This window comes from Dendrobates tinctorius, unplaced genomic scaffold, assembly GCF_039654945.1.
Source record: "Dendrobates tinctorius isolate UK_male_01 unplaced genomic scaffold, ASM3965494v1 ptg000006l, whole genome shotgun sequence".
In the NCBI taxonomy this organism is placed as follows: domain Eukaryota; kingdom Metazoa; phylum Chordata; class Amphibia; order Anura; family Dendrobatidae; genus Dendrobates; species Dendrobates tinctorius.
In genome coordinates, this window is record NW_027361674.1 from 8,018,809 (window position 1) to 8,044,946 (window position 26,138).

General features: G+C 43.3%; 1 protein-coding gene across 1 annotated transcript; it reads right to left on the bottom strand.

Moving 5' to 3' along the window:
• GPR132 (G protein-coupled receptor 132) lies at positions 1-25,440 on the bottom strand. The gene is made up of 2 exons (XM_073569751.1): positions 25,309-25,440; positions 1-1,863 (listed from the first exon to the last, which is right to left on the bottom strand). Exon 2 carries the CDS (start codon positions 1,852-1,854, stop codon positions 739-741), a length of 1,116 nt encoding a protein of 371 aa, XP_073425852.1. The 5' UTR covers positions 1,855-1,863; positions 25,309-25,440; the 3' UTR covers positions 1-738.
• Positions 25,441-26,138: the final 698 nt, after the last annotated feature.

Below are 26,138 nucleotides of genomic sequence, written 5' to 3' on the forward strand. Positions count from 1 at the left end.
AATGTTTAGCATAGAAACGTCTTCTCTTTAATGCAGACCTGACTTTTCAGAATAAGATGTACATGAGCAGTAGCAACACAGTTCTGGCCATTATATGACTTGCATCCTGCATTTTTTTTTACCAGTTTTCACCACCATCTTTAATTTTCAGTTGGCTCTGAGCTGGTGGGCAGAGACAGTACACACAGGCATCAGGCATTCCTGCTATCCCATCTCTATGTAACAAATGTTCAGAAGCAGCATGAGCATGGAGAACATTATACAGTAGTACTGAGCATTGTAGCTGTGAATCTAGTTCTGGGGTTACATAAAAAAACTAGTAAGTTTCAGCCAGATCTGCCTATTCTCTCATTCTGCTCCTCCACTCTTCATAAACTTTAATGAGAAACTTTAATCTGACTCTTCAGTGAGCTCGCAGCCGGTCTTGTTTTAACCAAGACATATTTATAGCTGTTTATCAGACTGAATGACCAATAAGTGAAGGAAGAAGTTGCTTATATTTTCCTGTATTATTGATGCATGCCAAGTTTGTTAACACGAGAGTGAGAGTGACACAATAGCTTATGAGACCTGGGTAATACTTGAAATGTGCTCAATGTTGGATTGTGTGAGGAAAAAAAGAGCAGTAATGGACATTTACAAATTTGTCATGAAAATAAATTACATAAATAAGATTTAAAAAAAAAAAAAATCCCAAGCATCACAAATGCGTAGTATGCGGACAGATCGACGTTTGGATCAATTCCTCTGCAGTATATCTGTTATCCCAAGTCCGCTGTGTGTTGAGTACTCTTTCTCCAGATGTTGATCTCTAGAATTGTGAATGTGGGGATTGGTACTGTCACTCCTGGTATTGATAGAGAATTGTCTTCTCCAGACCCTCATTCCCCGACAGATATCTTTCCGTACATTTTCGCTGACCAATACGTAAATGAAAGGGTCTGCCACACTATTTACGGTGACCAGGCAAAGAAATATAGAATAAGCGGTATAAATCTCCTCTTCGAATCCACAAAAGTCAGAGTGATCATTTACATAGTAAGCAATACCCCGGATGAGCAACACAAAGTGGTAGGGAGCGAAGCAGATCATGAATATGATTATTATGGTGATGGCTAGATACTTCACTTTGGTCTTCTGCTGATCCGTGAAGCTGCCACTGGTCTCGATCCTCTTTTTTATTACAAAGTTGGTATACATCAGAGTCAAAAGAGGAATCAGAAATCCAATGATGAACCTAGCAACATAAAAATGAGCTATATGTGACGGTATTGGTAAAGTTTCGAAACAAGTACTTTGATTGTCCGTTTGGTTGCCATCACTGATGATGAAGACTGGGGAATGAATAAGTGCCACCAAGCAGAAAAGAACCACAGTGACCACCATGGCAATTTTTTGCCTCCGGATCCCTCTGGACTCCAAGGCGTATTCCACCGCCAAGTAACGATCCACAGAAATACAACAGAGAAGCAAAATACTAATATATATATTATTGAAAAAAATATATCCAGTAATTTTGCACGCTAGTGGTCCCCAATGCCAGTTATGGTCATTTTTCACATACAGGATCCAAAGGGGAATTGTCCCAAGGTACATAAGTTCACTTAGAGACAAGCTGAATAGGTACACAGCCAGCACGTTCTTCCGCCATATTTGTAAAAAAGTCAGCCATAACGTCAAAATGTTAGCCGGAATTCCAATGACGAGGACGATGCTATAGAGTATGATGACAAATAGGGCACTATCGTCATAGGGAGGTTGGCACTGTTGTGAATCAGTCGAGGAGTTGTTCTTTGTTACTATCAAAGTATTTAGGTTCAAGGAAACATTGCCTCCTGCAAACTCTGGCTTCATCTTTGGCTACTGGAAATGAAAACACAGAAAAACCAAGTTAGATATGCGAGGACAAAATAAGCACAAGTTCAATGTTTGTCATGATGAAAGCAGATACTCATAGGTTGTACACGATTAGTAATAATAGCTCCTTTCTTCACAACAGCGCCATCCCTGTCCATGGGTTGTGTCTGGTATTACAGCTCAGGTTCAATTAAGGAAATGGGGCTGAACTGCAATAGCAAACAATTTGTCAGAGCGTATCCCCTTAGTGACAGCCAAATTTGTACTTAACCCTCCGTCAGGCGCAATAGATCTGACAGGCACACAGTAATTAGTTTCACTTCTATCTCCTTGCCCACTTATCAGAAAACCCCACCCCTCCTAGTTATCTCCTGACTCTACAGGCTCTGTGAAACCTGATATCACAGTGACTCAGCAGACCTTCTAGTGAGCAGATATCAACACTTTGGCTTCTCAGGCACATTGCGCCTGATTTCAACACAAATTGAAAGGTTAGTATTTTCTTTTTTTATTCATCACGATTGTGTATTTAGCTTGTTTTATGAAGGATTAATGCTGTTAGTGTACATAAGTACTGTTTTCTTAGACAAAAGGAGGGTGGCTTCTAAGGCACATTGCGCCCTAACACATACTCTTTCTCTCTTGCTTCAGATTTTCTGCTGCAATGGCCAGAAAACAGTATGATTCATCTAAACCCCTTCATTTAGAAGAAATGAAGATTTTTTTGTTAGAAGATGATGAGGAAGAACCAGCAGTAACTGAGGATTTAGAGGAATCTAGTGACATTTCATCTGAAGATGAGGTAGCAGAATGTAACACTGATTCTGGAACAGAGCAGGATGGTGATGACACTGATACAGAGGAAACAGACACAGATCTAGCTTATTATTTGGGCAAAGATAAAAATACAAAGTGGAACAAAAAGGCACCCAAGAACAAACAGCGCAGAGAATCCCACAATATTATTACACACCTTCCTGGAGTTATTGGAAGTGCTAGAAAAGCTAAAACTGCAGTGGAATGTTGGAGTAATCTAATTACAGATAGCATGTTGGAAACTATTGTTCGGTTCACTAACCAGTATATTGACACAATCAAAGAGCAATTCTCCAGAGAGAGGGACATCAAAAACACTGATGTGATTGAACTCAAGGCATTTATTGGCTTGTTATACCTAGCTGGTGCTTTCAGAGCAAATAGGCAAAGTTTGGAGGAGCTGTGGGGGACAGACGGTGATGGCATCGAAAAATTCAGCCTTGTGATGAATCTGAAACGATTCAAAGTCCTGATCCGTTGCCTCCGTTTCGATGATCGAAGTACCCGGACAGAACGAAAAGGTTATGACCGGCTTGCACCAATTCAGGACATATTTCAACAATTTATTATGAATTGTCAAAAAAGCTATTGCCCGGGGCAAAACCTCACTATTGATGAGATGCTTCCAGGTTTCCGTGGAAGATGTGGTTTTCGGCAATATATACCATCAAAGCCAAACAAATATGGTATTAAAATTTTTGCCATGGTTGATGCAAGGATGATGTACACTATGAACATGGAAGTTTATTGTGGAAGACAGCCACCAGGTCCTTTCAATGTGAGCAACAAGCCTAGTGATGTGGTAAAGAGAATTGCTGAGCCAATGTTTGGATCTGGTCGAAATATCACTGCTGACAACTGGTTTACTGACTTTGATCTGATTGATTTTTTAAAAACGAAAAAGCTGTCATATGTGGGAACTGTTAGAAAAAACAAAAGGCAGTTGCCGCCAGATTTTCTATATACAAAAGGCAAACAACAGTATAGCACTATGTTTGGGTTCAGTAATGGAAAGATTTTAGTTTCTTACATCCCACGCGAGAGGAAAAATGTGATTTTGGTCTCTTCATTACATAATGATTACACCATTGATCCAGAGTCTGGGGAGCTAAGGAAACCAGAAATCATAACTTTTTATAATTTGACCAAAAGCGGCGTTGACACTGCTGACCAAATGTGTGGCAATTTCAATGTAAGTCGAAATACCAAACGCTGGCCGATGGTAATCTTCTTTACAATGCTGAGTGTGGGTGGCATCAACTCACAAGTAGAGTTGAGCGATACCGTCCGATACTTCAAAGTATCGTATCGGATGGTATCGGCCGATCTTTAAAAAAAGTATCGGTATCGCCGATTCCGATACCGGAAGTCCCATTCAAGTCTATGGGACTTCCGGTATCGGAATAAGAAAAACCCTTTCCTGCCCTTGTACAGCCTCTCTGGGGTCTGTACGGGCCTTTCGGGGGGCTGTGCCGGCCTGCCAGGGGGTCTGTGCAGGCTCCGGTGGTCTGTGCCGGCCTGCCGGGGGGCTGTGCCGGCCTGCCGGTGGTCTGTGCAGGCTCCGGTGGGCTGTGCCGGCCTGCCGGGGGGCTGTGCCGGCCTGCCGGGGGGCTGTGCAGGCTCCGGGGGGCTGTGCCGGCCTGCCGGGGGGCTGTGCAGGCTCCGGGGGGCTGTGCCGGCCTGCCGGGGGCTGTGCAGGCTCCGGGGGGCTGTGCAGGCATCGTCCGATGGGACTACAAGTCCCATCGGGCGATGCCTGCTACCATGACAGTGATTGACACATTAGCCAATGATGGGACAGTTGTAGTCCCATCATCCGGCTAATGTGTTAAATGTTAAAAAAAAAAAAAAAAAAAAAATACTACATACATACTACATGCATGCTACATACATACTACATGCTACATACATACTACATATATACTACATACATACTACATACATGCTACATACATACTACATGCATGCTACATACATACTACATGCATGCTACATGCATGCTACATACATGCTACATACATGCCACATACATACTACATACATGCTACATACTACATACATACTACATACATACTACATACATACTACATACATGCTACATACATACTACATACATACTACATGCATGCTACATACATACTACATGCATGCTACATACATACTACATGCTACATACATACCACATACATACTACATACATGCTACATACATACTACATGCATGCTACATGCATGCTACATACATGCTACATACATACCACATACATACTACATACATGCTACATACTACATACATACTACATACATACTACATACATACTACATGCATGCTACATGCATGCTACATACATACTACATGCATGCTACATACATACTACATGCATGCTACATACATACTACATGCTACATACATACCACATACATACTACATACATGCTACATACTACATACATACTACATACATACTACATACATGCTACATACATGCTACATACATACTACATGCATGCTACATACATACTACATACATACTACATGCATGCTACATACATACTACATATATACTACATGCATGCTATATACATACTGCATGCTACATGCATGCTACATACATACTACATACATACTACATGCTACATACATACCACATATATACTACATACATACAATACATTCATACAATACATACATAGACATACAGTACATATAACATAGAGTAACATACTTACCAATACTTGTCACATTGTTCCCCGAAGCCATCGTCTTTTCCGGAATAAATATTAACATAACAAACCACAAAAATACTCACCCACGATCCGAAGCAGTCCACGAGTGTGTCCCACGACGATCTTGGGTAGAGAACGGCAGCATCAGATGATGCTGCCGTTCTCTACGGGCTGCAGGAATCCAATGACGGAAGGTAGGTATCCTTCCGCACTGTATTCCTCCGCCACTTAAAAAAAAAAAAAGTCCCTAGTCTCACTTTATGCCATTGCTGTGTGGGAATTTCCACTACTGTCTACTACTACTGTCCCATCATTGGCTAATGTGTCAATCACTGTCATGGTAGCAGGCATCGCCCGATGGGACTTGTAGTCCCATCGGACGATGCTTGCACAGACCCCCGGACATCAGCACAGCCCCCCGGCAGGCCGGCACAGCCCCCCGGCAGGCCGGTACAGACCCCCACAGGGTGCACAGCCCCCCGGCAGGCCGGCACAGCCCCCCGGCAGGCCGGTACAGACCCCCACAGGGTGCACAGCCCCCCGGCAGGCCGGCACAGCCCCCCGGCAGGCCGGTACAGACCCCCACAGGGTGCACAGACCACCGGCAGGCCGGCACAGCCCCCCGGCAGGCCGGTACAGACCCCGGGCAGTCCACACAGCCCCCCGGCATGCCGGCACAGCCCCCCGGCAGGCCGGCAGAGACCCCCGGAAGGCCCGAAATGACGGCGCATCATGATGCGCACACACCGCGCATCATGATGACGTCAGTCTGTCAATCAACTTTGAACTTCCGATTCCGATGCCGAATTCCGATATTGAAAAAATATCGGAAGTCGGTATCGGAATTCCGATACAGCAAGTATCGGCCGATACCCGATACTTGCGGTATCGGAATGCTCAACACTACTCACAAGTAATTTACCTCGGTAATGAACTTAAACAAATGCGCAGAAGAATGTACCTAAAACAATTGGCTAATGAACTGGTGAGTGGAGAGCTAAGCCTAAGAAGTACAAAGACGGTTGGAATGCCCCTTGCCCTGCAACACCGGTTGAAGAGATATCGTCCCAAGGACGTTCCAGAACAAACACCGACTCTACCACCTTCTAAAAGACGCAGTTGTACTACCTGCTCATTTGTATCTGGTTTCAGAAGGCTTTCTAAATATGACTGCAAAATATGTAAAGAATCAATCTGCCTTTCCCATGCAACTTTCGTCTGCCAGCCTTGCTTTTCTAAGAGTACCTGTGCTGCTTCTGCTGCAATTGAAACCACTGAAGATGAGTAGAAAATAATTAAGTAACATCTAAGTGCAATATCCTTTAAGTTTTTTTCCAGAATTTTATATTTAAGCAATAGTTAAGTAAAGATAACTGGAGCCTATTTGGCGGTACTACTGAAAAGTGGTACTTTTAGTTTTAATAAGTTTATGGTTAATAAATGTTTTTTTTTGCATCTGATTTGGTGTAATCTCTTTTAATACATTCCTATGAAGGTCACTGACTACTTCTATAGTCCTGAAATTGAAATATGTAGCTACTATAGGTGGTTTTCTGACCTGTGCTTGTCAGGCACATTGCGCATGAACTGAGGAGAATCTATATTGCGCCTGACGGAGGGTTAATGACCGGGCCAATTTTTACAATTCTGACCACTGTCACTTTATGAGGTTATAGCTCTGGAATGCTTTAACGGATTTCACAGATTCTGAAAATTTTGTTTTGTAACATATTGTACTTCATGTTAGTGGTAAAATTTCTTCGATATGATGCGATTATTTATGAAAAAAATGGAAATTTGGTAAAAATGTTGAAAATTTTGCAGTTTTTAAACTTTTAATTTTTGTGCCCTTAAATCAGAGTCATATCGCACAAAATAGTTAATAAATAACATTTCCCATATGTCAACTTTACATTAGCACAATTTTGGAAACATAATTTTTTTTTGTTAGGACATTGTGAGGGTTAAAAGTAGACCAGTGATTTCTCATTTTTACAACAAAATTAACAAACCATTTTTTTAGGGACCACCTCACATTTGAAATGAGTTTGAGGGGTCAATATAACGAACATACCCAAAAGTGACACCATTCTAAAAACTGCACCCCTCAAGGTGCGCAAAGCCACATTCAAAAAGTTTATTAACCCTTCAGGTGCTTCAAAAGAACTAAAGCAATATGGAAGGAAAAAATGAACATTTTACTGTTTTCACAAAAAATTTACTTTGGAACCAAACTTTTTTATTTTCACAAGGATATCAAGAGAAATTGGGCCACAAAATTTGTTGTGTAATTTCTCCTGAGTACGCTGATAACCCGAATGTGCATGGCAGGGCTCAGAAGGGAGGGAGCACCATTTGACTTTTTGAGCACAAAATTGGCTGGAATCAATGGCGCGGGCCATGTTGCATTTGGAAATTCCTTGATGTACATAAACAGTGAAAACTCCCCCAATTCTAACTCCAACCCTAACTCCAACACACCCCTAGCCCCAACCCTAACCCTAATGGAAAAATGGAAAGCAATACATTTTTTAATTTTATTATTTTTTACCTAAAGGGATGATAAAGGGGGGGTTGATTTACTTTTTCATTTTGATCACTGTGATAGGGTCTATCACTGTGATCAAGATGAATCAATAGGAACAATCTCCTATTTTTACCCGGTGCCATCGGGCAGATCTCGGTGGGGATGGCACCCGGCATGGTCGACGTTGGTGGCAGGCAGGCCAGGCAGCTGCCCAGAGCCCCAGTGCTCCCCCAGCTAGCGGCACATCACGCAGCCGCTATGGGACCCCTATGAGGCAGGGGGGCCCGCCTGCCGCCAGCGCCGACTCCCCCCGCCGCCGCATTGAACCAGAGAGGCCCAACACTGCAGTACTTGGCTCTGCCCTTAACAGGGCAGATCAGAACACCTGCGCAGGAGCCACAACATGAAGCAAGGAAGATGACGATATCGCAAGAAGATGGGAGGCGCGGACCCAGACCAGCGACACCCATCGGACCGGATTGCCCCCCGGGTGGGTATAATAAAACTTGTTTTTCTTATCTTTCAGGTTAGATCGGGGCTTATTTACAGCATTCTAGAATGCGGCGTAGCATCTATTGGAACGCGATAGATGTTACGGCACATGCTCCATTTTGCTAAATTTGGCTCCATCAAGATGGCTCCGGCAGCATTTTGCTAGACAGAAAAAAAATTGGCTCCATCAAGATGGCTCCGGCAGCATTTTGCTAGACAGAAAAAAAATTTGGCTCCATGAAAATAGCGGCAGCGCCTGCAAAGTAGCATCTATTGCGTTATAAATTATAATAGTTTCTTCTGCGCAGGTGCCGACAGAGCACGAGAATCTCATAAACTGAAAACGACAAATAAAGATTAAACAACAACCACAAGATGGATTTCATCACCCAGGTATCATTTTAATCAGTATAACAGCACCAACCTCACACTCTCCGTAGTGTACTGAGTAAAATCCTGCTGACAGGTTTGCTTTAAAAATATAATTACGATAAAACGTGAACCTACTGTCATACTTTTCTCATTTTTTTTAAGTTCTAGTGTGACAAACAGGTTACAATGTGTGATAAACCACAAGAATGAGATGAAGAACATAGTTTTTCATCTGTCGTAGACACTTTATGTTTTGTACAACTATTCTTATCTTTTGAGGAGATGCCGGACATATGAGCAGAGCACTTGCAGGGTCTGTGCCATATAGTTCATATAAAGTTGGCATATTAAAAGGCAAATTCAAATCACAAAAACATTGAAGAGTCTGCGGATACAAACTTATTAGAGTCTTTGTTGCTCTCCACACAGGACTAAATCTGTCAGGAGGCTTTATGAATCACTACTAAATCTAAGGAATCTGTTCCAGAGACAATGAAGGCACCAGGTCTCTGATCTTACATGGGTGCTGGAACTATAAAACTTTCACACTACAAATGTGCATTTATTATATCATGTCACTGTTTTTCTTCTGTACATACAGTATGTGTTTCTTCAGATACTTTGTTATACCATGCCTGATTAAGAGACCAAAGAAGTTTCGAAAGCTTGCTTTGAAACAATTTATTTTAGTTTTGTTAACCATTAAAAGGTTTCATAACTACAAAATTATTTTGTTTTTTTGTTTTTTTTTCCCACTGAGAGCAATATAATTCACATACACAGCTGGATCCAGCTAGCTTCAGTGAACTGCAAAATTTAGATCAGCAGCTCAATCCACAGAAAGCTGTCAGAAGAAAACTACATGTAGCCAGATAGACTATGCCCAGAAGATCTGTAGATCTTTCCATATGTATAAGAGTGATGTGTCAGGATCAGAAATCTGACTCTGGTTTTGAGGTTATGGGTTTTTACAGAGCACCATAGACCCTTGACTTTGGGAATCTACAAAGGCACAGTTGTGACCAGTCTATCCAGCTTAGATGCTACGACTGTTGCTCTCTTTCCTTTATGTTGTACACTGCAGACTTCTATGTATGTCCCAGTTCACCACAAGCTCACGAGTGAGATAGAGCACCGTAGATCCTTTGCTTTGGGACTCGAAGGCACAGTTATGACCAGCCTTTCCAGCTCAGATGCTGAGGCTGTAGCACTCTCTTCCTCATACTGTACACCAGGGGTGGGGAATCTTTTTTCTGCCAAGGGCCATTAGGATATTTATATCATCCTTCGGGGGCCGTACAAACTCCGCCCACAAAGTACATCCTCACTCTAGCACTGGTTTCATGACTTAATCTTTCATTGCATGCCCTTCAGTGCTCAGTAGTGAACACTGCGTGTGTGTGCTAACAGAGCAAGAAGAAATTAATGAGATTGTGGCAATCAAAATACAGCTCCCTGCCCTATAATGCGGTCCCTGAGAATCTGCTCGGGGGCCTGATAAAAGGTCATCGAGGGCCGTAAATGGCCCTGGGGCCAGAGGTTCCACACCCCTGCTGTACATTTAAAGCACTGCAGATTTCTACTATGTAAGTCCCAGTCTACCAAAAGCTCACCCTGTACAAGCAGCCAAACCAGTAGTGAGAAGTAGACCACCATTTTATAACTCATATATGCATAGTCCACTTTATAAGGTGTTGTTCAATGTAGAAAATGTTGACAACGCGCTCGGAGTGAGGAAGCAATACTCATCCTTACCGATCCCCCCTCCCAGATCACTTCTGATCTGACATTTTCTGGCCTCTTACTATTTGAGTACTTGTCCAAAAATTTAGGAACTCTTGGCAAATACCGGCTAAGCCAATCACTGGCTCCAACACGATGGTGCCTCATCCAGTGATTGGCTGAGTGTCACTTCCTAGGATGTTTCGTGTGTCAAAAGGGGACAAAGAAGAAGGGGCAGCTAGGTACCAAGGCATTGTTGGAACGTGAGTTGGTTGGCAATCAGTGATTATTGCTTCTTTTACTTTTGAAGGGAAGTCTGTCAGCAAAAAATAACAGTTTAAACCATGCACAGCTGCGCGGTACACCCTTTGTATTGCCAAACCATTCAGTGCACCTTCCCGTCTTTTGCATCTCTCTCAGCCCTCCTTTTCCTTGATTGATAGTTCTGGCTTTACAGGAGCAAAATGAGAGTGTAGATCGAGAGAAGGCAAGTAGGTGGGAAAATGCACTGAACTGCTTGGCTACACCTAGGGTGCACCCAGTGCCTGAGATTGGTTGCTGTTTTGTGCTGACCTAGTCCCTTTAAATTATCCTAAGCAATTTTCCAAGATCTTTTCCATGCTGTACTGTCTCTTTAAGACTATGTAGCAAATTTTGCTATTCTATAGCTTTACTAACCTCATCCACATATTTAACTGTATCAGAAAAGCCCTAGAAAAGACAAGGTCATAAAAAAGAATGTCATATTCTTGGGAGGTCTGTATTCTGTTTATCCAGCAGTAAGTTTATGTTTGTAATGTAGATATAAAATTTAAAAAAGGTCATGAATCCTCTATGAAAAACAAGCTGCAATGTTTCAGAAAATATTTGCATTGGCGAACTTCTCTATTATAATAATATTGTGCTAAGGAATTCTTAAATTTCCCGTTATTTCATTTTCTATCATATTATATTACACTACATGGATATAAGTATTGGACATGTATCTTGTGCATTAAATACAGGTTTACTTCTCAGTCCCATTGCTACAGGTATATAAACCCCCACCCACCGTGCAGTCTGCCTTTCAATAACATGGGTGACCGAAGGACACCAACGCGGTCGTGTAATACGAGCCATCGGAGTAACAAGTCAGAGCATGACATTTCTTTCCTCCTAAATCTTCTCCTATAACTTGTGATTGATATTGAGAAGTGGTAGGAACCGCAGAATCTCGGCCACAAAGTGGAGACCCAGTAACGTTACAGAACCGGGGGCTGAGTGCTAGAAAAATCACCAACACTGCAGAGTCCATAACTGCAGAGTCCCTGTGTTCCTCTGAAAGTTTCACGGCGTGGGTATCTTTGGCAAAGCAGCTACAAGCAGCCTTACATCACCAAGCACAATGCTGAGCGATGGATGGAGTGGTGTAAACCTGCCACCACTGGACTCTGGAACACTGGAAACGTGTCCTGTGCAGTGACTTCTCTATCTGGCATCTGATGGACGAGTCTCGGTTTTGCAAATCCTAGGTTAATGTTACCCACCTGACTGCATTTACCACTGTAAAGGTTTTTTGGGTGGATGAGGGATAACATTTGTTTTTCAGGGGTCATCCTTGGCATAGAACATGATAGATGGTTATATAGAACAAATGGCGCACATAAAAAACTAATACCTTTAAAATATAACTTTTAATTGTTTTACAATAAAATACCCAATAAATAAATCAACTAGAGTACACCTGGCCAGGCCAGAAAAACTGGTCAAGTACTGTATTAGGCAAAAGTTAAGAGACCACTGAACAGTTTTATAAAAATCAGCTTCTCTACATGTCTGACAGCCATTTCATTCCAGTGTAAGATGAATTCCAACCAGAGTACACCTCATTCTACTTAATGTGCTTCTGACTAGGTGATCACCTGCACCAAATCTTATTTAGCAAAGGAAAGTATAAAAAAACTCTGCTGTGGTGTTCACAATCCTCTTGCAATAGGACAAGCTGGATGGCAAAACAAGTACTAATAATATCCCAAAAGTAATAGGAATGAAAAAATGACTTTTAACCATGCCAAAGGGTGTGAAAAGAAAAGTCTTGAGTGAAGAAAAGAAGGGCTCAATTCTGGCTTTACTAACAGAGGGATACAGTGAGCTTCATGTTGCCTCCATCCTTAAAATTTCTAAGACGGCAGCCCATTACAACAAGGTCAAGCAGCAGACATTGGGGACAACAAAGCTACAGACCGGCAGAGGGCGAAAACGACATTCCACTGACCGGGATGATGGTCATCTTAATCGAATGTCACTCAGCAACCGCAGAATGACATCAAGTGACCTACAAAAGGAATCGCAAATGGCAGCTGGGGTGAATTGCACGGCAAGAACAATTCGTAACAGGCTCCTAGAGGCAGGGCTCAAGTCATTTAAAGCTAGAAAAAAAGCTTTTCATCAATGAGAAGCAAAGGAGAGCCATGTTGATGTTTGCCAAAGACCATAAGGATTGGACCATAGAGGACTGGAGTAAGTTAACCTTCTCTGATGAGTCTAATTTTCAGCTTTGCTAAACACCTGGTTGTCTAATGATTAGACGGAGACCTGGAGAGGCGTATAAACCACAGTGTCTTGTACCCACTGTGAAATTTGGTGGAGGATCAGTGATGATCTGGGGATGCTTCAGCAAGGCTGGAATTGGGCAGGTTAATCTTTGCGAATGACGTATGAATCAAGCCGCATACAAGGTTATCCTGGAAATCAGTTGACTCCTTCTGCTCAGGCAATGCTTCCCAACTCTAAGGACTGTTTTTTCCAGCAGGACAATGCGCCATGCCACACAGCTAGGTCAATCAATGTGTGGATGAAGGACCACCAAATGAAATCCCTGTCATGTCCATCCCAATCTCCAACCTGAAACCCATTGAAAACCTCTGGAATGTAATCAAGAGGAAGAGGGATAGTCACATGCCATCAAGCAAAGAAGAACTGCTTACATTTTTGTACCAGGAGTGGCATAAGGTCACCCAAAAGCAGTGGGAAAGACTGGTGGAAATGCCAAGACGCATGAAAGCTGTGATTAAAGATCATGGTTATTCCACAAAACATTGATTTCTGAACTCTTCTTGAGTTAAAACATTAGTATTGTTGTTTCTACATGATTATGAACTTGTTTTCTTAGCATTATTTGATGTCTGCAAGCACTGCATTTTTTTTGTTATTTTGACCATTTCTCATTTTCTGAATATAAATACAAAATTTAGTGCTTGGAAATTCGGAGACATGTTGTCAGTAGTTTATAGAATAAAAGAGCAATTTACATTTTACTCAAAGACTTACCTATAAAGAGAAAAATCAGACAAACTGAAAATTTTGCAGTGGTCTCTTAATTTTTGCAAGAGCTGTAGATATACCTCAAAGTTCAAATCAGTACCATACAGTATATAACCACAGGCAAACCTTTGTCATATAATTTATTGATACCATCTCCTTCATGAATAAGACTGATGAATTATTTCAGGGATTGTCTGTGGGCTAATAATCTAGCATAACTTTCCCTCAGACATTCCCATTCAGTTGTCCCTTCCTTGCTGCGGAAGTTGGCACCCTAGCTTGTATGCAAAATGGCGCCCCTGCTCAACGGTGGCTCACCATCGCTTCTGTTATGAGTGGCGGAAGACACTAAATTAAAAATAAAGTGCCTTCGCCACTCGGGGTCCACTGTGCAGTGGATGGAATAACCGCTGCTAACAGAGGTAGAGCACTAAGGCGGTAATGTGCACAGGGTTTTAGCTGCACCCAGTGCACTGAAGCAGACTCTGTTATATGCACAGAGCTGCAAACAAAAGCATAAATAACGCTGAGTCTGTACAGGGTCACAGACTTCCAGCGATGCAGATACGGTATTAAAGGTCACAGAAGTAGCCTTAAACACCAGGACTAATCCTTCTAGACCTACCGTAAAAATAGGATGCGGAATGTCGCAGCTGCGAATGCCCGACAGGCTGCAACCGCAGCGCGGCGTGAACTGAGCCGCAGAGAAAGCACCGCTATGCTGCAAGCGCGATGCAGGACGCTAGCTGCTGGCAAAGATGAAGCTTGAGCGTGCTGGCGCTAATACTGGCTGATGCCCAAACACTCACACAGACGTATTATCAAAGGGAAGGGGTTCTTAATAAGTCAGTCACCAGTCCAAGCATCCATCCCCATACATACAGCTGCCGTATGAAAATACTAGCGCATGGCGGAACGGCCATGCGCACTTTTTATAGCGTACGGGACCTGCCGGAAATCTCCAGATCTCCAAAAGGAGCCAATAGGATCCGGAGCAGGACCTGAACACCTGACTCCTGAACTCCAATGGGAGCTCGTCCCGTGAGCATGCTCAGAAGATGGCACAAAGGACTTAGCCTCTGGAGATAAATGTGAGAATCTGGATTCCTGCATAGGCATGGTAGAAACCAGATTCCTAACAGCTTCCACTAAATGCCTTCCCTCCAGCTGCCTATCAGATCAAAAATCAGGAGGGGAGTGTGGGAGAATTAGAGAGGAGTGAAGGGACAACACAAACATGAAGTACAGTAGAGGAGAGTATGGTGTTTTACACAAGATAGTAACAACAGAAAGGGCCAAAGTGCATATGATAGTCAATAAGAGATAATCATCTTCAATGTAATATTGCACTATTCCCTAGAGGTGTCACACAACTGATAGTATCCGACACAGTCAATTGACACATTACATCTCCCCTTTTGCCGCACACTTTTATAGAGGTGATCACATAAACTCAGACATTGTTTCTGACTAGTTAGGGGTTAACAGGGTCTATCTAGGAAAAGCTGTCTGTGAGCGGGGTCGCCACTTTGCGGCCAAGATAGGGTGCCAACATTTACTGTCAGGAAGGGGTGCATTAGGGAATGATAATGCGAAATAGCCCTCTATATACCTAAAGAAACAGTACTTGACCATTTTTTCTGGCCTGGCCAGGTGTGCTCTAGTTGATTTGTTTATTGGGTATTTTATTGTAAAACAATTAAAGTTATATTTTAAAGGTATTAGTTTTTTCTGTGAGCTAGTCATCCTTGGCATCCTAGTTCCAGTGAAGGGAAATCTTAATGCCTCTGCACAAGACATTGTGGACAATTGTAGTTTCCAACTTTGAGGGAACAGATTGGGGAAGGCCCTTTTCTGTTCCCCATGACTGTGCCTAGTACACAAGGTCCACAAAGACATAGTTGTGGGTGTCTGGTGTTGACGATTATGACCGGCCATATAGAGACCCGACCTCAACCCCTTTATACACCTTTGAGATTAAATAGAAAGGAGATTGTGAACCTGGTTTCTCCTCAACATCAGTGTCTTCTAGATGAAGGGGCAAAAATTCCAACAGATGCTTCCAAACCTTTGTAGAAAACCTTCCCGAAAGAGTAGAAACTTTTATAGCCACAATGGGACCAACTCCATATTAACGCCTATGGATTTAGAGTGGGGGGTCACAAAAGCTCCTGTAAGGTGAACGTGCAGATGTCCTAATAATTTTGTTCATATAGCTTATATTATAATTATGTTAACTATCATACTATAAGTTATTATAGGAGATGGATGAGTGTTCTGATGTAGTCACAAGTAGGTTTACCACTGTCTAGCCACACTTCCTGATAGTATAGTGTTAGGTCATGGTGTATCAACAGAATCATAGATATATCAACCCTAAATTTGGTTTTCTGCTCTTGTTTTGATAAGCCATTCCCATATACCTTATTAGGATATCTTATGCTAGCAGAAAGGCTTCCCCATCTTGACTCTTTTAATTTTGTAGAGTTTAAAACAAATCTGTTCATTTCAGGGCTTTTTTTGTTTTCATAACAGTTATAAGAGGGGATTATAAAAACATGGTTGCATTTTTCTAGAAACAGCACTACTCCTAAGGTTTTGTAATTTTATATGTACATTCAGGGCTGTATTAGCCACTAGGCCCTGGAGGGCAGGTGCCTAGGGTGGCAGGTTGCAGGGGGCTGCACCATCGTGAAGGAAATTTTTTAAATTTGTAATTTTTTTTAAACCCCTTTGCCGCACCAAGTAGCAAAACCGGTGTTTTTTTTTAAGGGGGAGAGGGAATTTTTTATGCGAATGCGCAGCAGGGGTAGAGGAGCACTAATCAGATCCTTACCTAAACAAAAGACAATATATCCGAATGGTACAAGACCTGCGATTTCATCACGATCATGTGACTTGAGGGGGCGAAGCTACAGAGTTTTGCCAGCTGTAAGCTGGAGGAGATGGGGAAACTTGTGAGAGGTAATGAGGGAACAGGTACATGGGAAGTGCAGGGTGGATGTGATAGAGGGGTGAAGGCTGTGTGGACTGACAGGTGGATATGTGGGGGTACAGGCTGTGGGAAATAGAGGGGTCCAGACTGTGATAGAAGAGTACAGGGTGTGTGAGACAGAGGTGTACAGGATGTGAGAGACGGATACAAAGGGGTTTTTGAGATAGAGACGTGTAGGATCCATTAAATAGAGGGATGCAAGGGAGGTACAGGGTGCGTGAGAGAGGGATGCAAGGGGGGTACAGGGTGCGTGAGATAAGGGGGTACAGGATGTGTGAGATAGAGTGTGCAAGGGGGTGCAGAGCGCGTGACACAGGCGTGCATGGTGCATGAGATAGGGGGTTGCAGAGTGCGTGAGATAAGGGGGAGCAGGGTGCGTGAGAAGCTGGTAGAGGGTGCGTGAGAGAGTGGTTCAAGGAGGTACCGGGTGTGTGAGATAAGGGGGTGCAGGGTGCGTTAGAGAGAGGTGTGCAGGTTGTGTGAGAGAGGAGTGCAAAGGGGTGCAGGGTGTGTCAGAGAGGAGTGCAATGGGGTACAGAGTATGTGAGATAGAGGGGTCAAGCGGATGCTTAGTGTTTGAGGTACAGGGATGCAAGGGGATGCTGGGTGTTTTAGATAGAAGAGTGCAAGGGGATGCAGGGTGTTTGAGATAGAAGGGTGCAAGGGGTGCAGGGTGTGCAAGATAAGGTGGTGCAGGGTGCGTGAGATACAGGGGTGCAAAGAGGTACAGGTGTGTGAGATGGGGGTGCAGGTTGTGTGAGAGGATTTCAGGGTGTGTAAGAGAGAGGGTTGCAGGGTGCATGAGATAAGGGGGTGGAGGGTGCATGAGGTACAGATGTGCAAGAGGGTGCAGGGTGCTTGAGATATGGGGGTGCAGGGTCTGAGAGAGGGGTGCAGGGTGCATGAGAGGGGTGCAACGGGGTGCAGGATGCATGAAATAGATGGGTACAAGGGGGTACAGAGTGCGTGAGAGACTGCAAGGGGGTATAGGGTGTGTGAGAAGGGGGTGCAAGGTGTGCGGGATAGAGGGGTGCAAACTGTGAGAGAGGTGTAGGGGTACAGACTGTGAGAGGGGTACAGGCTCTGGGGTGTAACTACCATGGTCGCAGCAGTCGCCACTGTGACCGGGCCCGGGGGAAGTCAGGGGCCCTGCAGGTCAGATCATATCTCCCTCCCAACCGTCCCGATTCTCGCGGGACAGTCCCGTTTTTGACCCCCCCCACGTCCCGCCCGGGAGTCTATTCTTCCTGCACTGCAATAAGCCGCCACGCCCCTCCATGCACCCCATCCTCGCCCTCCCAGATAGACCCACGGCAGCCCCTTACAGCCTGCAGTGACGTTGCTAGGCTGCGTTCTCCTCTGTGGCACAGGACCTGTGATGAGGCCACAGGAGGGGAGGAGTCAGGGGCCTAGTGTCTGCAGGACTCTGCTGTGCTGGTTGTCATGGTGCTGGATGAGGTAACTTTATGTGTGGGGTCAGGAGGGGTTTACAGGGCGGATGTAGCATAGCTGTGTGTGTACAATTTTGGACGGAGCAGAGCCGTGTGTGTACAAGGTGTATGGAGCAGAGCCGTGTGTGTACGAGGTGTACAGAGCGGAGCCGCGTGTGTACGAGGTGTATGGAGCAGAGCTGTGTGTGTGCGAGGGGTACGGAGCAGAGCTGCGTGTGTACAAGGTGTACGGAGCAGAGCTGTGTGTGTATGAGGTGTATGGAGCACAGCCGTGTGTGCCAGCTGTACAGAGCAGAGCCACGTGTGTGCGAGGTGTACGGAGCGGAGCCGCGTGTGTATGAGGTGTACGGAGCGGAGCCGCGTGTGTACGAGGTGTACAGAGCAGAGCTGCGTGTGTGTACGAGGTGTACAGGCGGAGCCATGTGTGTGCGAGGTGTACAGAGCGGAGTCATGTGTGTGCGAGGTGTGCGGAGCGGAGCCGTGTGTGTGTGCGAGGTGTGCGGAGCCGCGTGTTTACAAGGTGTACGGAGCGGAGCCATGTGTGTACCAGGTGTACGGAGTGCAGCCGTGTGTGTACGAGGTGTATGGAGCAGAGCGGGGTGTGCACGAGGTGGACGGAGAGAAGCCGCGCGTGTACGAGGTGTGCGGAGTAGAGTCGTGTGTGTACAAGGGGTACGGAGCGGAGATGTGCGTGTATTTTGGCATGGGTGGCCCCATTTGAAAGTTTGCACCATGGCCCATAACTTTGTAGTTACGCCACTGTACAGGCTATGTGGAATATCGGTGTGCAGGGTGTGTGATATAGCACCACAAAGGATGTGAACATGAGTGAGAAGTTAAGTGCCTCATAGCGGAACTGAAGATGCGAGGAACTTTTACTGTGGACTGTGTGAGGGGGAATAGAGGCAGTCACTCAGTCTACATTGTGATGGAAAAGTATGTAAGGTAGTGTACAAAAGTAAGGACGGTTTGGGGGAGCAGTACATGAGGGACAGCGTGAGGGTGTAAGGGGATACAAGGGCAGTACCATTTCTTTCCCTTGACTCGTCCCGGTTTGATATATATGAGTTTTATGTGGATTGTTACCGTATATTTTTGCTATAAAGTGTATATACAATGGGTTGTCCTGTGATGTGTTAGTCATAGGGAAAGCGTAGTACTCACTTAAGGCCACTAGATAGGGCATTATAGTGTGCGTAATATAAGCTAGGAGTTCAGTATAAGTAACAGTTAAATGTAGGAGTGTTCACTGTGGGTAATTTAGGAACATTTCCTGAAGTGAAGGGAGTGGGGCGAGGGCACCCAGACAGCTCAGGTGGCCTGAGAGTCTGGGCTATAAAGGGACAACACAGACCCCGTAACGTTGAAGTATTGGAGCCCAGCCATCCAGTGCCAGTGGGTCAGAACTGCAGCAAAGACAGCAGTGACAGCAGTAGTGGGAACAGGAACTGCAGGAGAAGTTACAGTAGTTTAGACGGGCAGGTCACTCATCATGTGGCAGATCATCGCATGGGCTGACGCCCTCAGATGCGGGACGAAACGGCTGAGGGAACTCCCAAGCACAGAGATTCTGAACATGGAGGATGCTGAGGAATCGTATGATACGGTCCGACCTGGGAACGTGCTGTATAACCAGGAGTGAAGTACAGGGAAAGAGGAGGAGATGCACTATGCGAAATCTGACGTTGATGCTGTGATGAATATGGATGTCCTGTGTATGAAGACTAGTAAAATTGTGCGTTTAAAAGTTGTAATGGATTGTGTCTCAATTTGTGCAAAATCGGACAGAGGGAGTCTCCAGCAATGTAGAGGAGACCCTGACGGTGCAGAACGTGAAGCCACAGGTATGCTGAGTAAAGGACACTGTTTGCATGTGACGGGAGGCAAGGGCGTGCCAGAACCGTTAATCTCTGCCACGACTACGGCCTTGGTCCTCCCTTACAGGAGTACATTATGGAGGCTGTACAGTGTGAAAAGGGGGCACTGTATAGTGAGAGGGCAGAGTAGAAGGAGCACAGAAGATGTGGATAATTCATATGCAGGTACATTGTATAGTTTGGAGAGCGTATAAGCCATTGTTGGTTTGAGGGGTTATAGTATATACTTTTTTTTGTGAACAAGGACAAGGGGGGGAATTTTTTTTTCAGATTTTTGCAGCATTTTATTTTTAATTTTTACTTTATTTATTTTGGTTCCTTCCCTTTATTTGCAGAGCACACTGCTCCTTAACTAACATTCTGCTCTACAGCGCGTGTGCTGAACAGGATATCAGTCAAGGAGCAATGAGTCGTAATTAAAGAGGCGCCAATTTTTATTGTACTTTATTTCCACTGCTCCAGAGTATTGTTTAAAAAAAGAAAACGCCATATGATTCCAGGAATATGGGCATTTTTATTTGGTGCTAATTTTTATGGTCTTCACCAGAGGGTGTGGCTCACAGGATTCTCTGGGTGGGGGGTATATTTGAGTTGTTTCGTATAATTACCCCGTGAGCAACGTCCCCGTGTAAAGACCATAGAAAGTAGCTTATTTAGTTCATCTAAATAAAAAGGCCCGTGTCTTTTGGAACTATATTGCAGATTTCAAAAAACAAAAAAGAGGAATATTCAGGGTAGGGTGAAGAATAAATTTAGAACGAAAACTGCACACTTTTGATGTGGTGACAAGTCCTTTGTAATGAACACTGACTGATCACAGCTCTCTGCACTGCCCCCATGACTGTAAGTTAGCGGCTGCAGGGAGAATTTAACTTTGTTTTCTCCCTGTAGCTGCACTTCCAATTAGAAAGCCACATATGATTAAAATTTTATTTTACCTGCTGATTATCACTAGAGCTGCAGGTAATCACTATTTATTTTGCTGACAAGTTTCCATTAACATTTTTAAACAGAACAATCATTTTGCAAGATAATGTTCTAGATTTTTTATGAAGTTCTCTTTTGTTTGATAGGAAACCATGCTGCATCTCACCACAGGGCTGTCGAGGTAAGCGAATTAACACTTTCAAAACAGGAAATATGTACAAAAGCTTGCCTTCATCTATAGGGGGTGTTTGATTAGTCATGTCAGAGAAAGCTTAGTAACATGCCTATACCAACTATATCCCGATTAATCAAGGCCTACATTTTACGCAATAGTCTTGATGAAAAGAGCAGTGAAGTAAGAAGCACCAAATTAAAAGGCATAGGCTTCTTAATAAATTTGGCGCACCTTTCAGCTGCCATACGCCACCGCAAAAAAAGATTATTCAGTCAGGTACTGGAGTATATTTTTGTCATAATTGAGGCCACCTTTGTTGGGTAAATTAAAATGAATTTGCTGGCTACGTCTTGCCTTGTCCCATCCCAGGGCAAAGCTTAGGCCAATTTTCAAAAAATTGTCAGAGCTTTCCAAGACTTGGTTAAAAATCGTGAACCATTTTGCAGAAAAACATTGCAACATTTCAAGCTATTTTATTCCAGAAAAATTGGTAATAGCTGCTTGATGAGATTAGCAAAGCATGGCTTTTTCGTCCATAAGCAATGGGCCCGTTTCATGAAGATTGACGTTTTCCAAGCCTGTCTTGATGGAAGGGGCGTTCTGGACTCCGACGCTCCTTGTTCATGTAGAGGTGCATACCTCTTCATGAATCAGGAACGGCGCACACCTCTGTTCGCCTTACCACAAATCCTACTCTGGCACCTGCTGAAGTTAGATTTGTGACTTAGCGAATGAGGCCGTTCGTTACGAGTTTGATGAATGTCGATCACCACATCCTCTCAACCCATTTTGTCAGATCTGGGAGTAACTGGAGTGAAAATGCCAAAGTCAAAAATTTGGGGACAACTCTAATTTGCCCCTAAATTTTGCACCTTTTCAAAATTTTTTTTACATGTGAAAGCTTTGTTGAATCGGTCGCTATGTCTCAATGCTTCCCAGAAACCTAATAGCATAATGTGACTGAGCTGCAATACTAGATACTGTCTGTGGACCAGAGAGGTGCTGTTTCTGGAAGTAAGAAGCCATGTTTTACTAGCGTCACACTGCCTATTTATTTAGATAATGAAGTTAAATTATTAAATACTATCTGTAAAAATAAGATTAGATGGGTTGTCCGCTTAGGGAATTTCCTTTTTGTTAGAAGGGTCCCCTGAAAATAAGCTGATGACAGTTTTTTAGTGGGGAAACCCACAAACAACTGCACTGTTTCCCTGCAGCACCATCAGAGAGGCGATTAGTCATTATATGATGTTCATTAAAATGAAAGGACTAACCGTGACATTCACGTCTGGTCCTCCAGAAAAAAAAACACTCTTTGCAGCATTGCTTATTGATAGGGGTCCTGAACAAGGAACTAATAAAGGTGTAATCCCAACATTGAAAGTTAGGCCGGGATCACACATGTGAGGAATACAGCCGAGTCTCGCATGTTAATACCCGGCACTGCCGCCGGCACTCAGGAGCGGAGTGTGCGGCAGCATGTATTTCTATGCAGTCGCACGCTCCACTCCCGAGTGCCGGTGGCAGTGCCGGGTATTGACATGCGAGACTCGTCCGAGATTCTCGCATGTGTGATCCGGGCCTCAGGGCTTGTTCACATGCTGAATTTTAAAAAAAACACTGCACGATACAGCACCAGCAAAGTGAATGAGATTTCTGGAACTTCATGCACACGCTGCTTATTTGTTCACTGGGGATTTGAACCACAATAGCAAGTTTTTTTTCAAATCTGCAGTAATTCGTTCAGTGTCTTTCACCGTTCTAATGAATGGGAAAAAACGTGCAAAAAAATGTAAATACTAAACATGTGCACATAGCTTTACTTGCAGATTGGTGGGGAGCACACCACTGGGACCAACTTATATCCAGAGGACAGGACACTGAAAATGCTGAGCGCTTTACTCTGCCATCTCCAAGAGTCACATGGATAATGAATGGCGAATTGGGGCGCATGTGATGCCACAACTCCTTGTGGTAGATATTTTACAGCCCTGTTCTCAGGATCAGCGGGAAGTCCCAGCAGTTGAACCGGCGGCCCACCCATTTACAAGTACAGAATGCCCTAATAGGACATCATCAGAAAATTACCTCTTGTTTAAAGTTTTGTGTCATGTATTTTTAACAAATGCATGGCAATATTTTTTTTTATTTATCAAGATCTGTATTAAAAATAAAAAAGGCATTTTTCAATTTTCACACCGGCCACTGGGGCTATATTACACTCTAACTTCCTATTGTTTTAGGAAATCCACATGTACATTAGTCGCAATGATAAGACAATGATCCTATCTTTTCTTTTAAAGCATCAATGAGCGTGTGCAAAAGTCATTATGAAGGGAGGAGGAGCAGGTGAGCTGTGACATCGCCTTTTTTATTAGTGGATTCTCTGTTATCAGCTGTGAATAGAGGTGTTACCTGTTGTAATCCTGCCTCTGATAAGAAGTCTGCTGAAAACTCTCCCTGAAATGACAGCATTAGTCCAAACTAGCCCCAGTGGCCAGTGTGAAAAGTGCAAGATTACACGTTTTGCTTTTTAATAAAGATTGCAATATGAAAAAATGCCAAATAAATACATGTAACACAATAAATTAATTCAAACAATAGGTAATTTTCTGATGATAGCTTCCCTTTCACCAGACAACCCCCTTCCCGCAGTGACAGACTGCAGACATTTTGCCTTTTATTTGCAATTATTTTTTACTGAATTCCTCAATTTCTTCAAATTACTTCCTCTTTCATTACATTGTCTTCATTATTGCATTGCTTCCTTATGATGCGCGGATGTGCTACATTACCACCCTGCAGTGTCGGACTGGGGTACCAAGGCCCCACCAGTAATCAACTCCAGGACCCCACTTTTCAGCTACATGCAAATATGATATTATCCTCATTCACATATTTATATAACTGGGAACTGAGTAGATTGTTAAATGAATAAGATGCTGCCTTTGTCTTTACACAGTGATTCAAGTATATAGTGCCAAGTATTGCTAATATAAGAGGATGGTGGTCCACACTTGCACAGGGGCCCACCGGAGGATTCTCCTGTTCTCCTGTGGGCCAGTCCAAGCCTGCTGCCCTGTGTTATTTATTGCATATTTGGACTGCTGGACAAAAAGTGGCAGGGTTTATACACACACCAGCTGGGCTAGGGGTGGTTGCTGGTTCCCACAAGGGGTCGGGGGTGAAACCTATTTTAATACATGAGAAATACAATAAGGAGGGTGGGGAGTTTAGTTTTTTAGCTGGTAATATGTGAGAGGGGAGTACATTTACGTTTCAACACCCGGCATATTTATAGCCAGGACTCATTTTGTACTTCTAGGCACTTCTGAATCAGTTCTGTGCATGAGTAATACACTGGTGGAAACAATTTTGTAATTCTTACAGGAAAATGCAAACTCATTGAGGGGCACTGCCCTGTTCCCCAACACATGCATTATAAACCAACATATCTCCCTACAAGTGCTAATCACTGACCTCAAATATTGTAATATTAGTAACAAAACCTTAAACTCCTTTTCTTTATATTCTGCATTAATTCTATTCCGGCAGTGATACCTTATATCTCCTATCTACATACCATGTGCTTCAGATCGATGTGATAAGTTAAGACCTGCATCGGCCAAGTGGATTTGGCTTATTCTTTCTTACACCCCATGATCTCATGTACAGTTTTACTTATTATTTTAAGCCTGGGACAACACAGAGACTTCGTACTGAGAAATCTCCAATTTTAGTGTTCCTTGGACGGCAATATTCACTAGTTTAAAAAAAGTCAAAACTTTCAATATAAAAAGTTTGTGCATACTTTCGGGTTATGCAGGGAGAATCACGGAGCCCTGACTTAGTCTGGGGCAACATTAATACTTTTTTTTAGCAGGATTTTACAATTTTAACTTCCAAGTGATTACTGAAGTCCAGAGGATTGCATTGAGATCCATGCAAACCAGGGCACTCGTGTGCAACTACGTGCAGCCCCAAGTAATGCTCCGATACAACTGTATAAGCCAAGTTCATAAAGACGCATAAAAAGTACATACAAGACAGAATCAGTAAGAATGCATACCTCCTTCGGAGCATGTACCATTTCCACGCTTCTTCTCTTACTTTCTTTCTGCACTGTTTTATAGTATTGTTCCTTAAGGTCTCAAACCCGTTAACACAACAGGAAGTTTCTCAGCGAAGCAGCGTATTGAATGGCTGCTCACAGTAGACGATGAATAGGACTTTCCACTTTGTCATCTGGTGAACTTTTTTTTTTTTTCTCTTCTCTCTCTGGACATTTTAGCTTCATCATTATCCGTGGCTGAAAATGTATTTTTCTCCCCTACTCAGAGTGAAATTCATGTGCAGTGCCAAAAGTTTGAAATTTTAGTCGAGATATGCGGTAAAGTATGTTTTTATCTGATGAAAAGTGAAATGTGAAGTTCTTATATCAAAGACTGTCTCTATGGAATTAGTGAGCGCCACCACCCACCACTTCACTTTGGCAAAGAAAAGTAAAAAAAAAATGTTTTCCTTAAGTTAAAAATACATTTTCATGTCGTATTCTTGTTTTGTTTTATTCGGTTTTCATTAATTAAAAATAAAACTGATTGACAACCAATATAGCCGTCACAAGGGTACGAAGCTTTCTTAGGTTTCTGAATTGCGCAAATCAATTTATCGCAATTTAGAAGTAGGCTATCACTGGTTGACAATACTGTTGGCTACAAGTTGTTTCTCAAATTTCCTAGAAAAAGATATTTCCGAGGCGGGCCCACAAACATAGTACATTTTACTCAATAGATCTTGAAATAATAATAACTTCCATAATTGGATGTGTTAAAAAAAAAAATTCTGTGCTAAATGTGCCCCTGCTGTGTACTGTTATTTCCTGTATCCCACCATGCACAG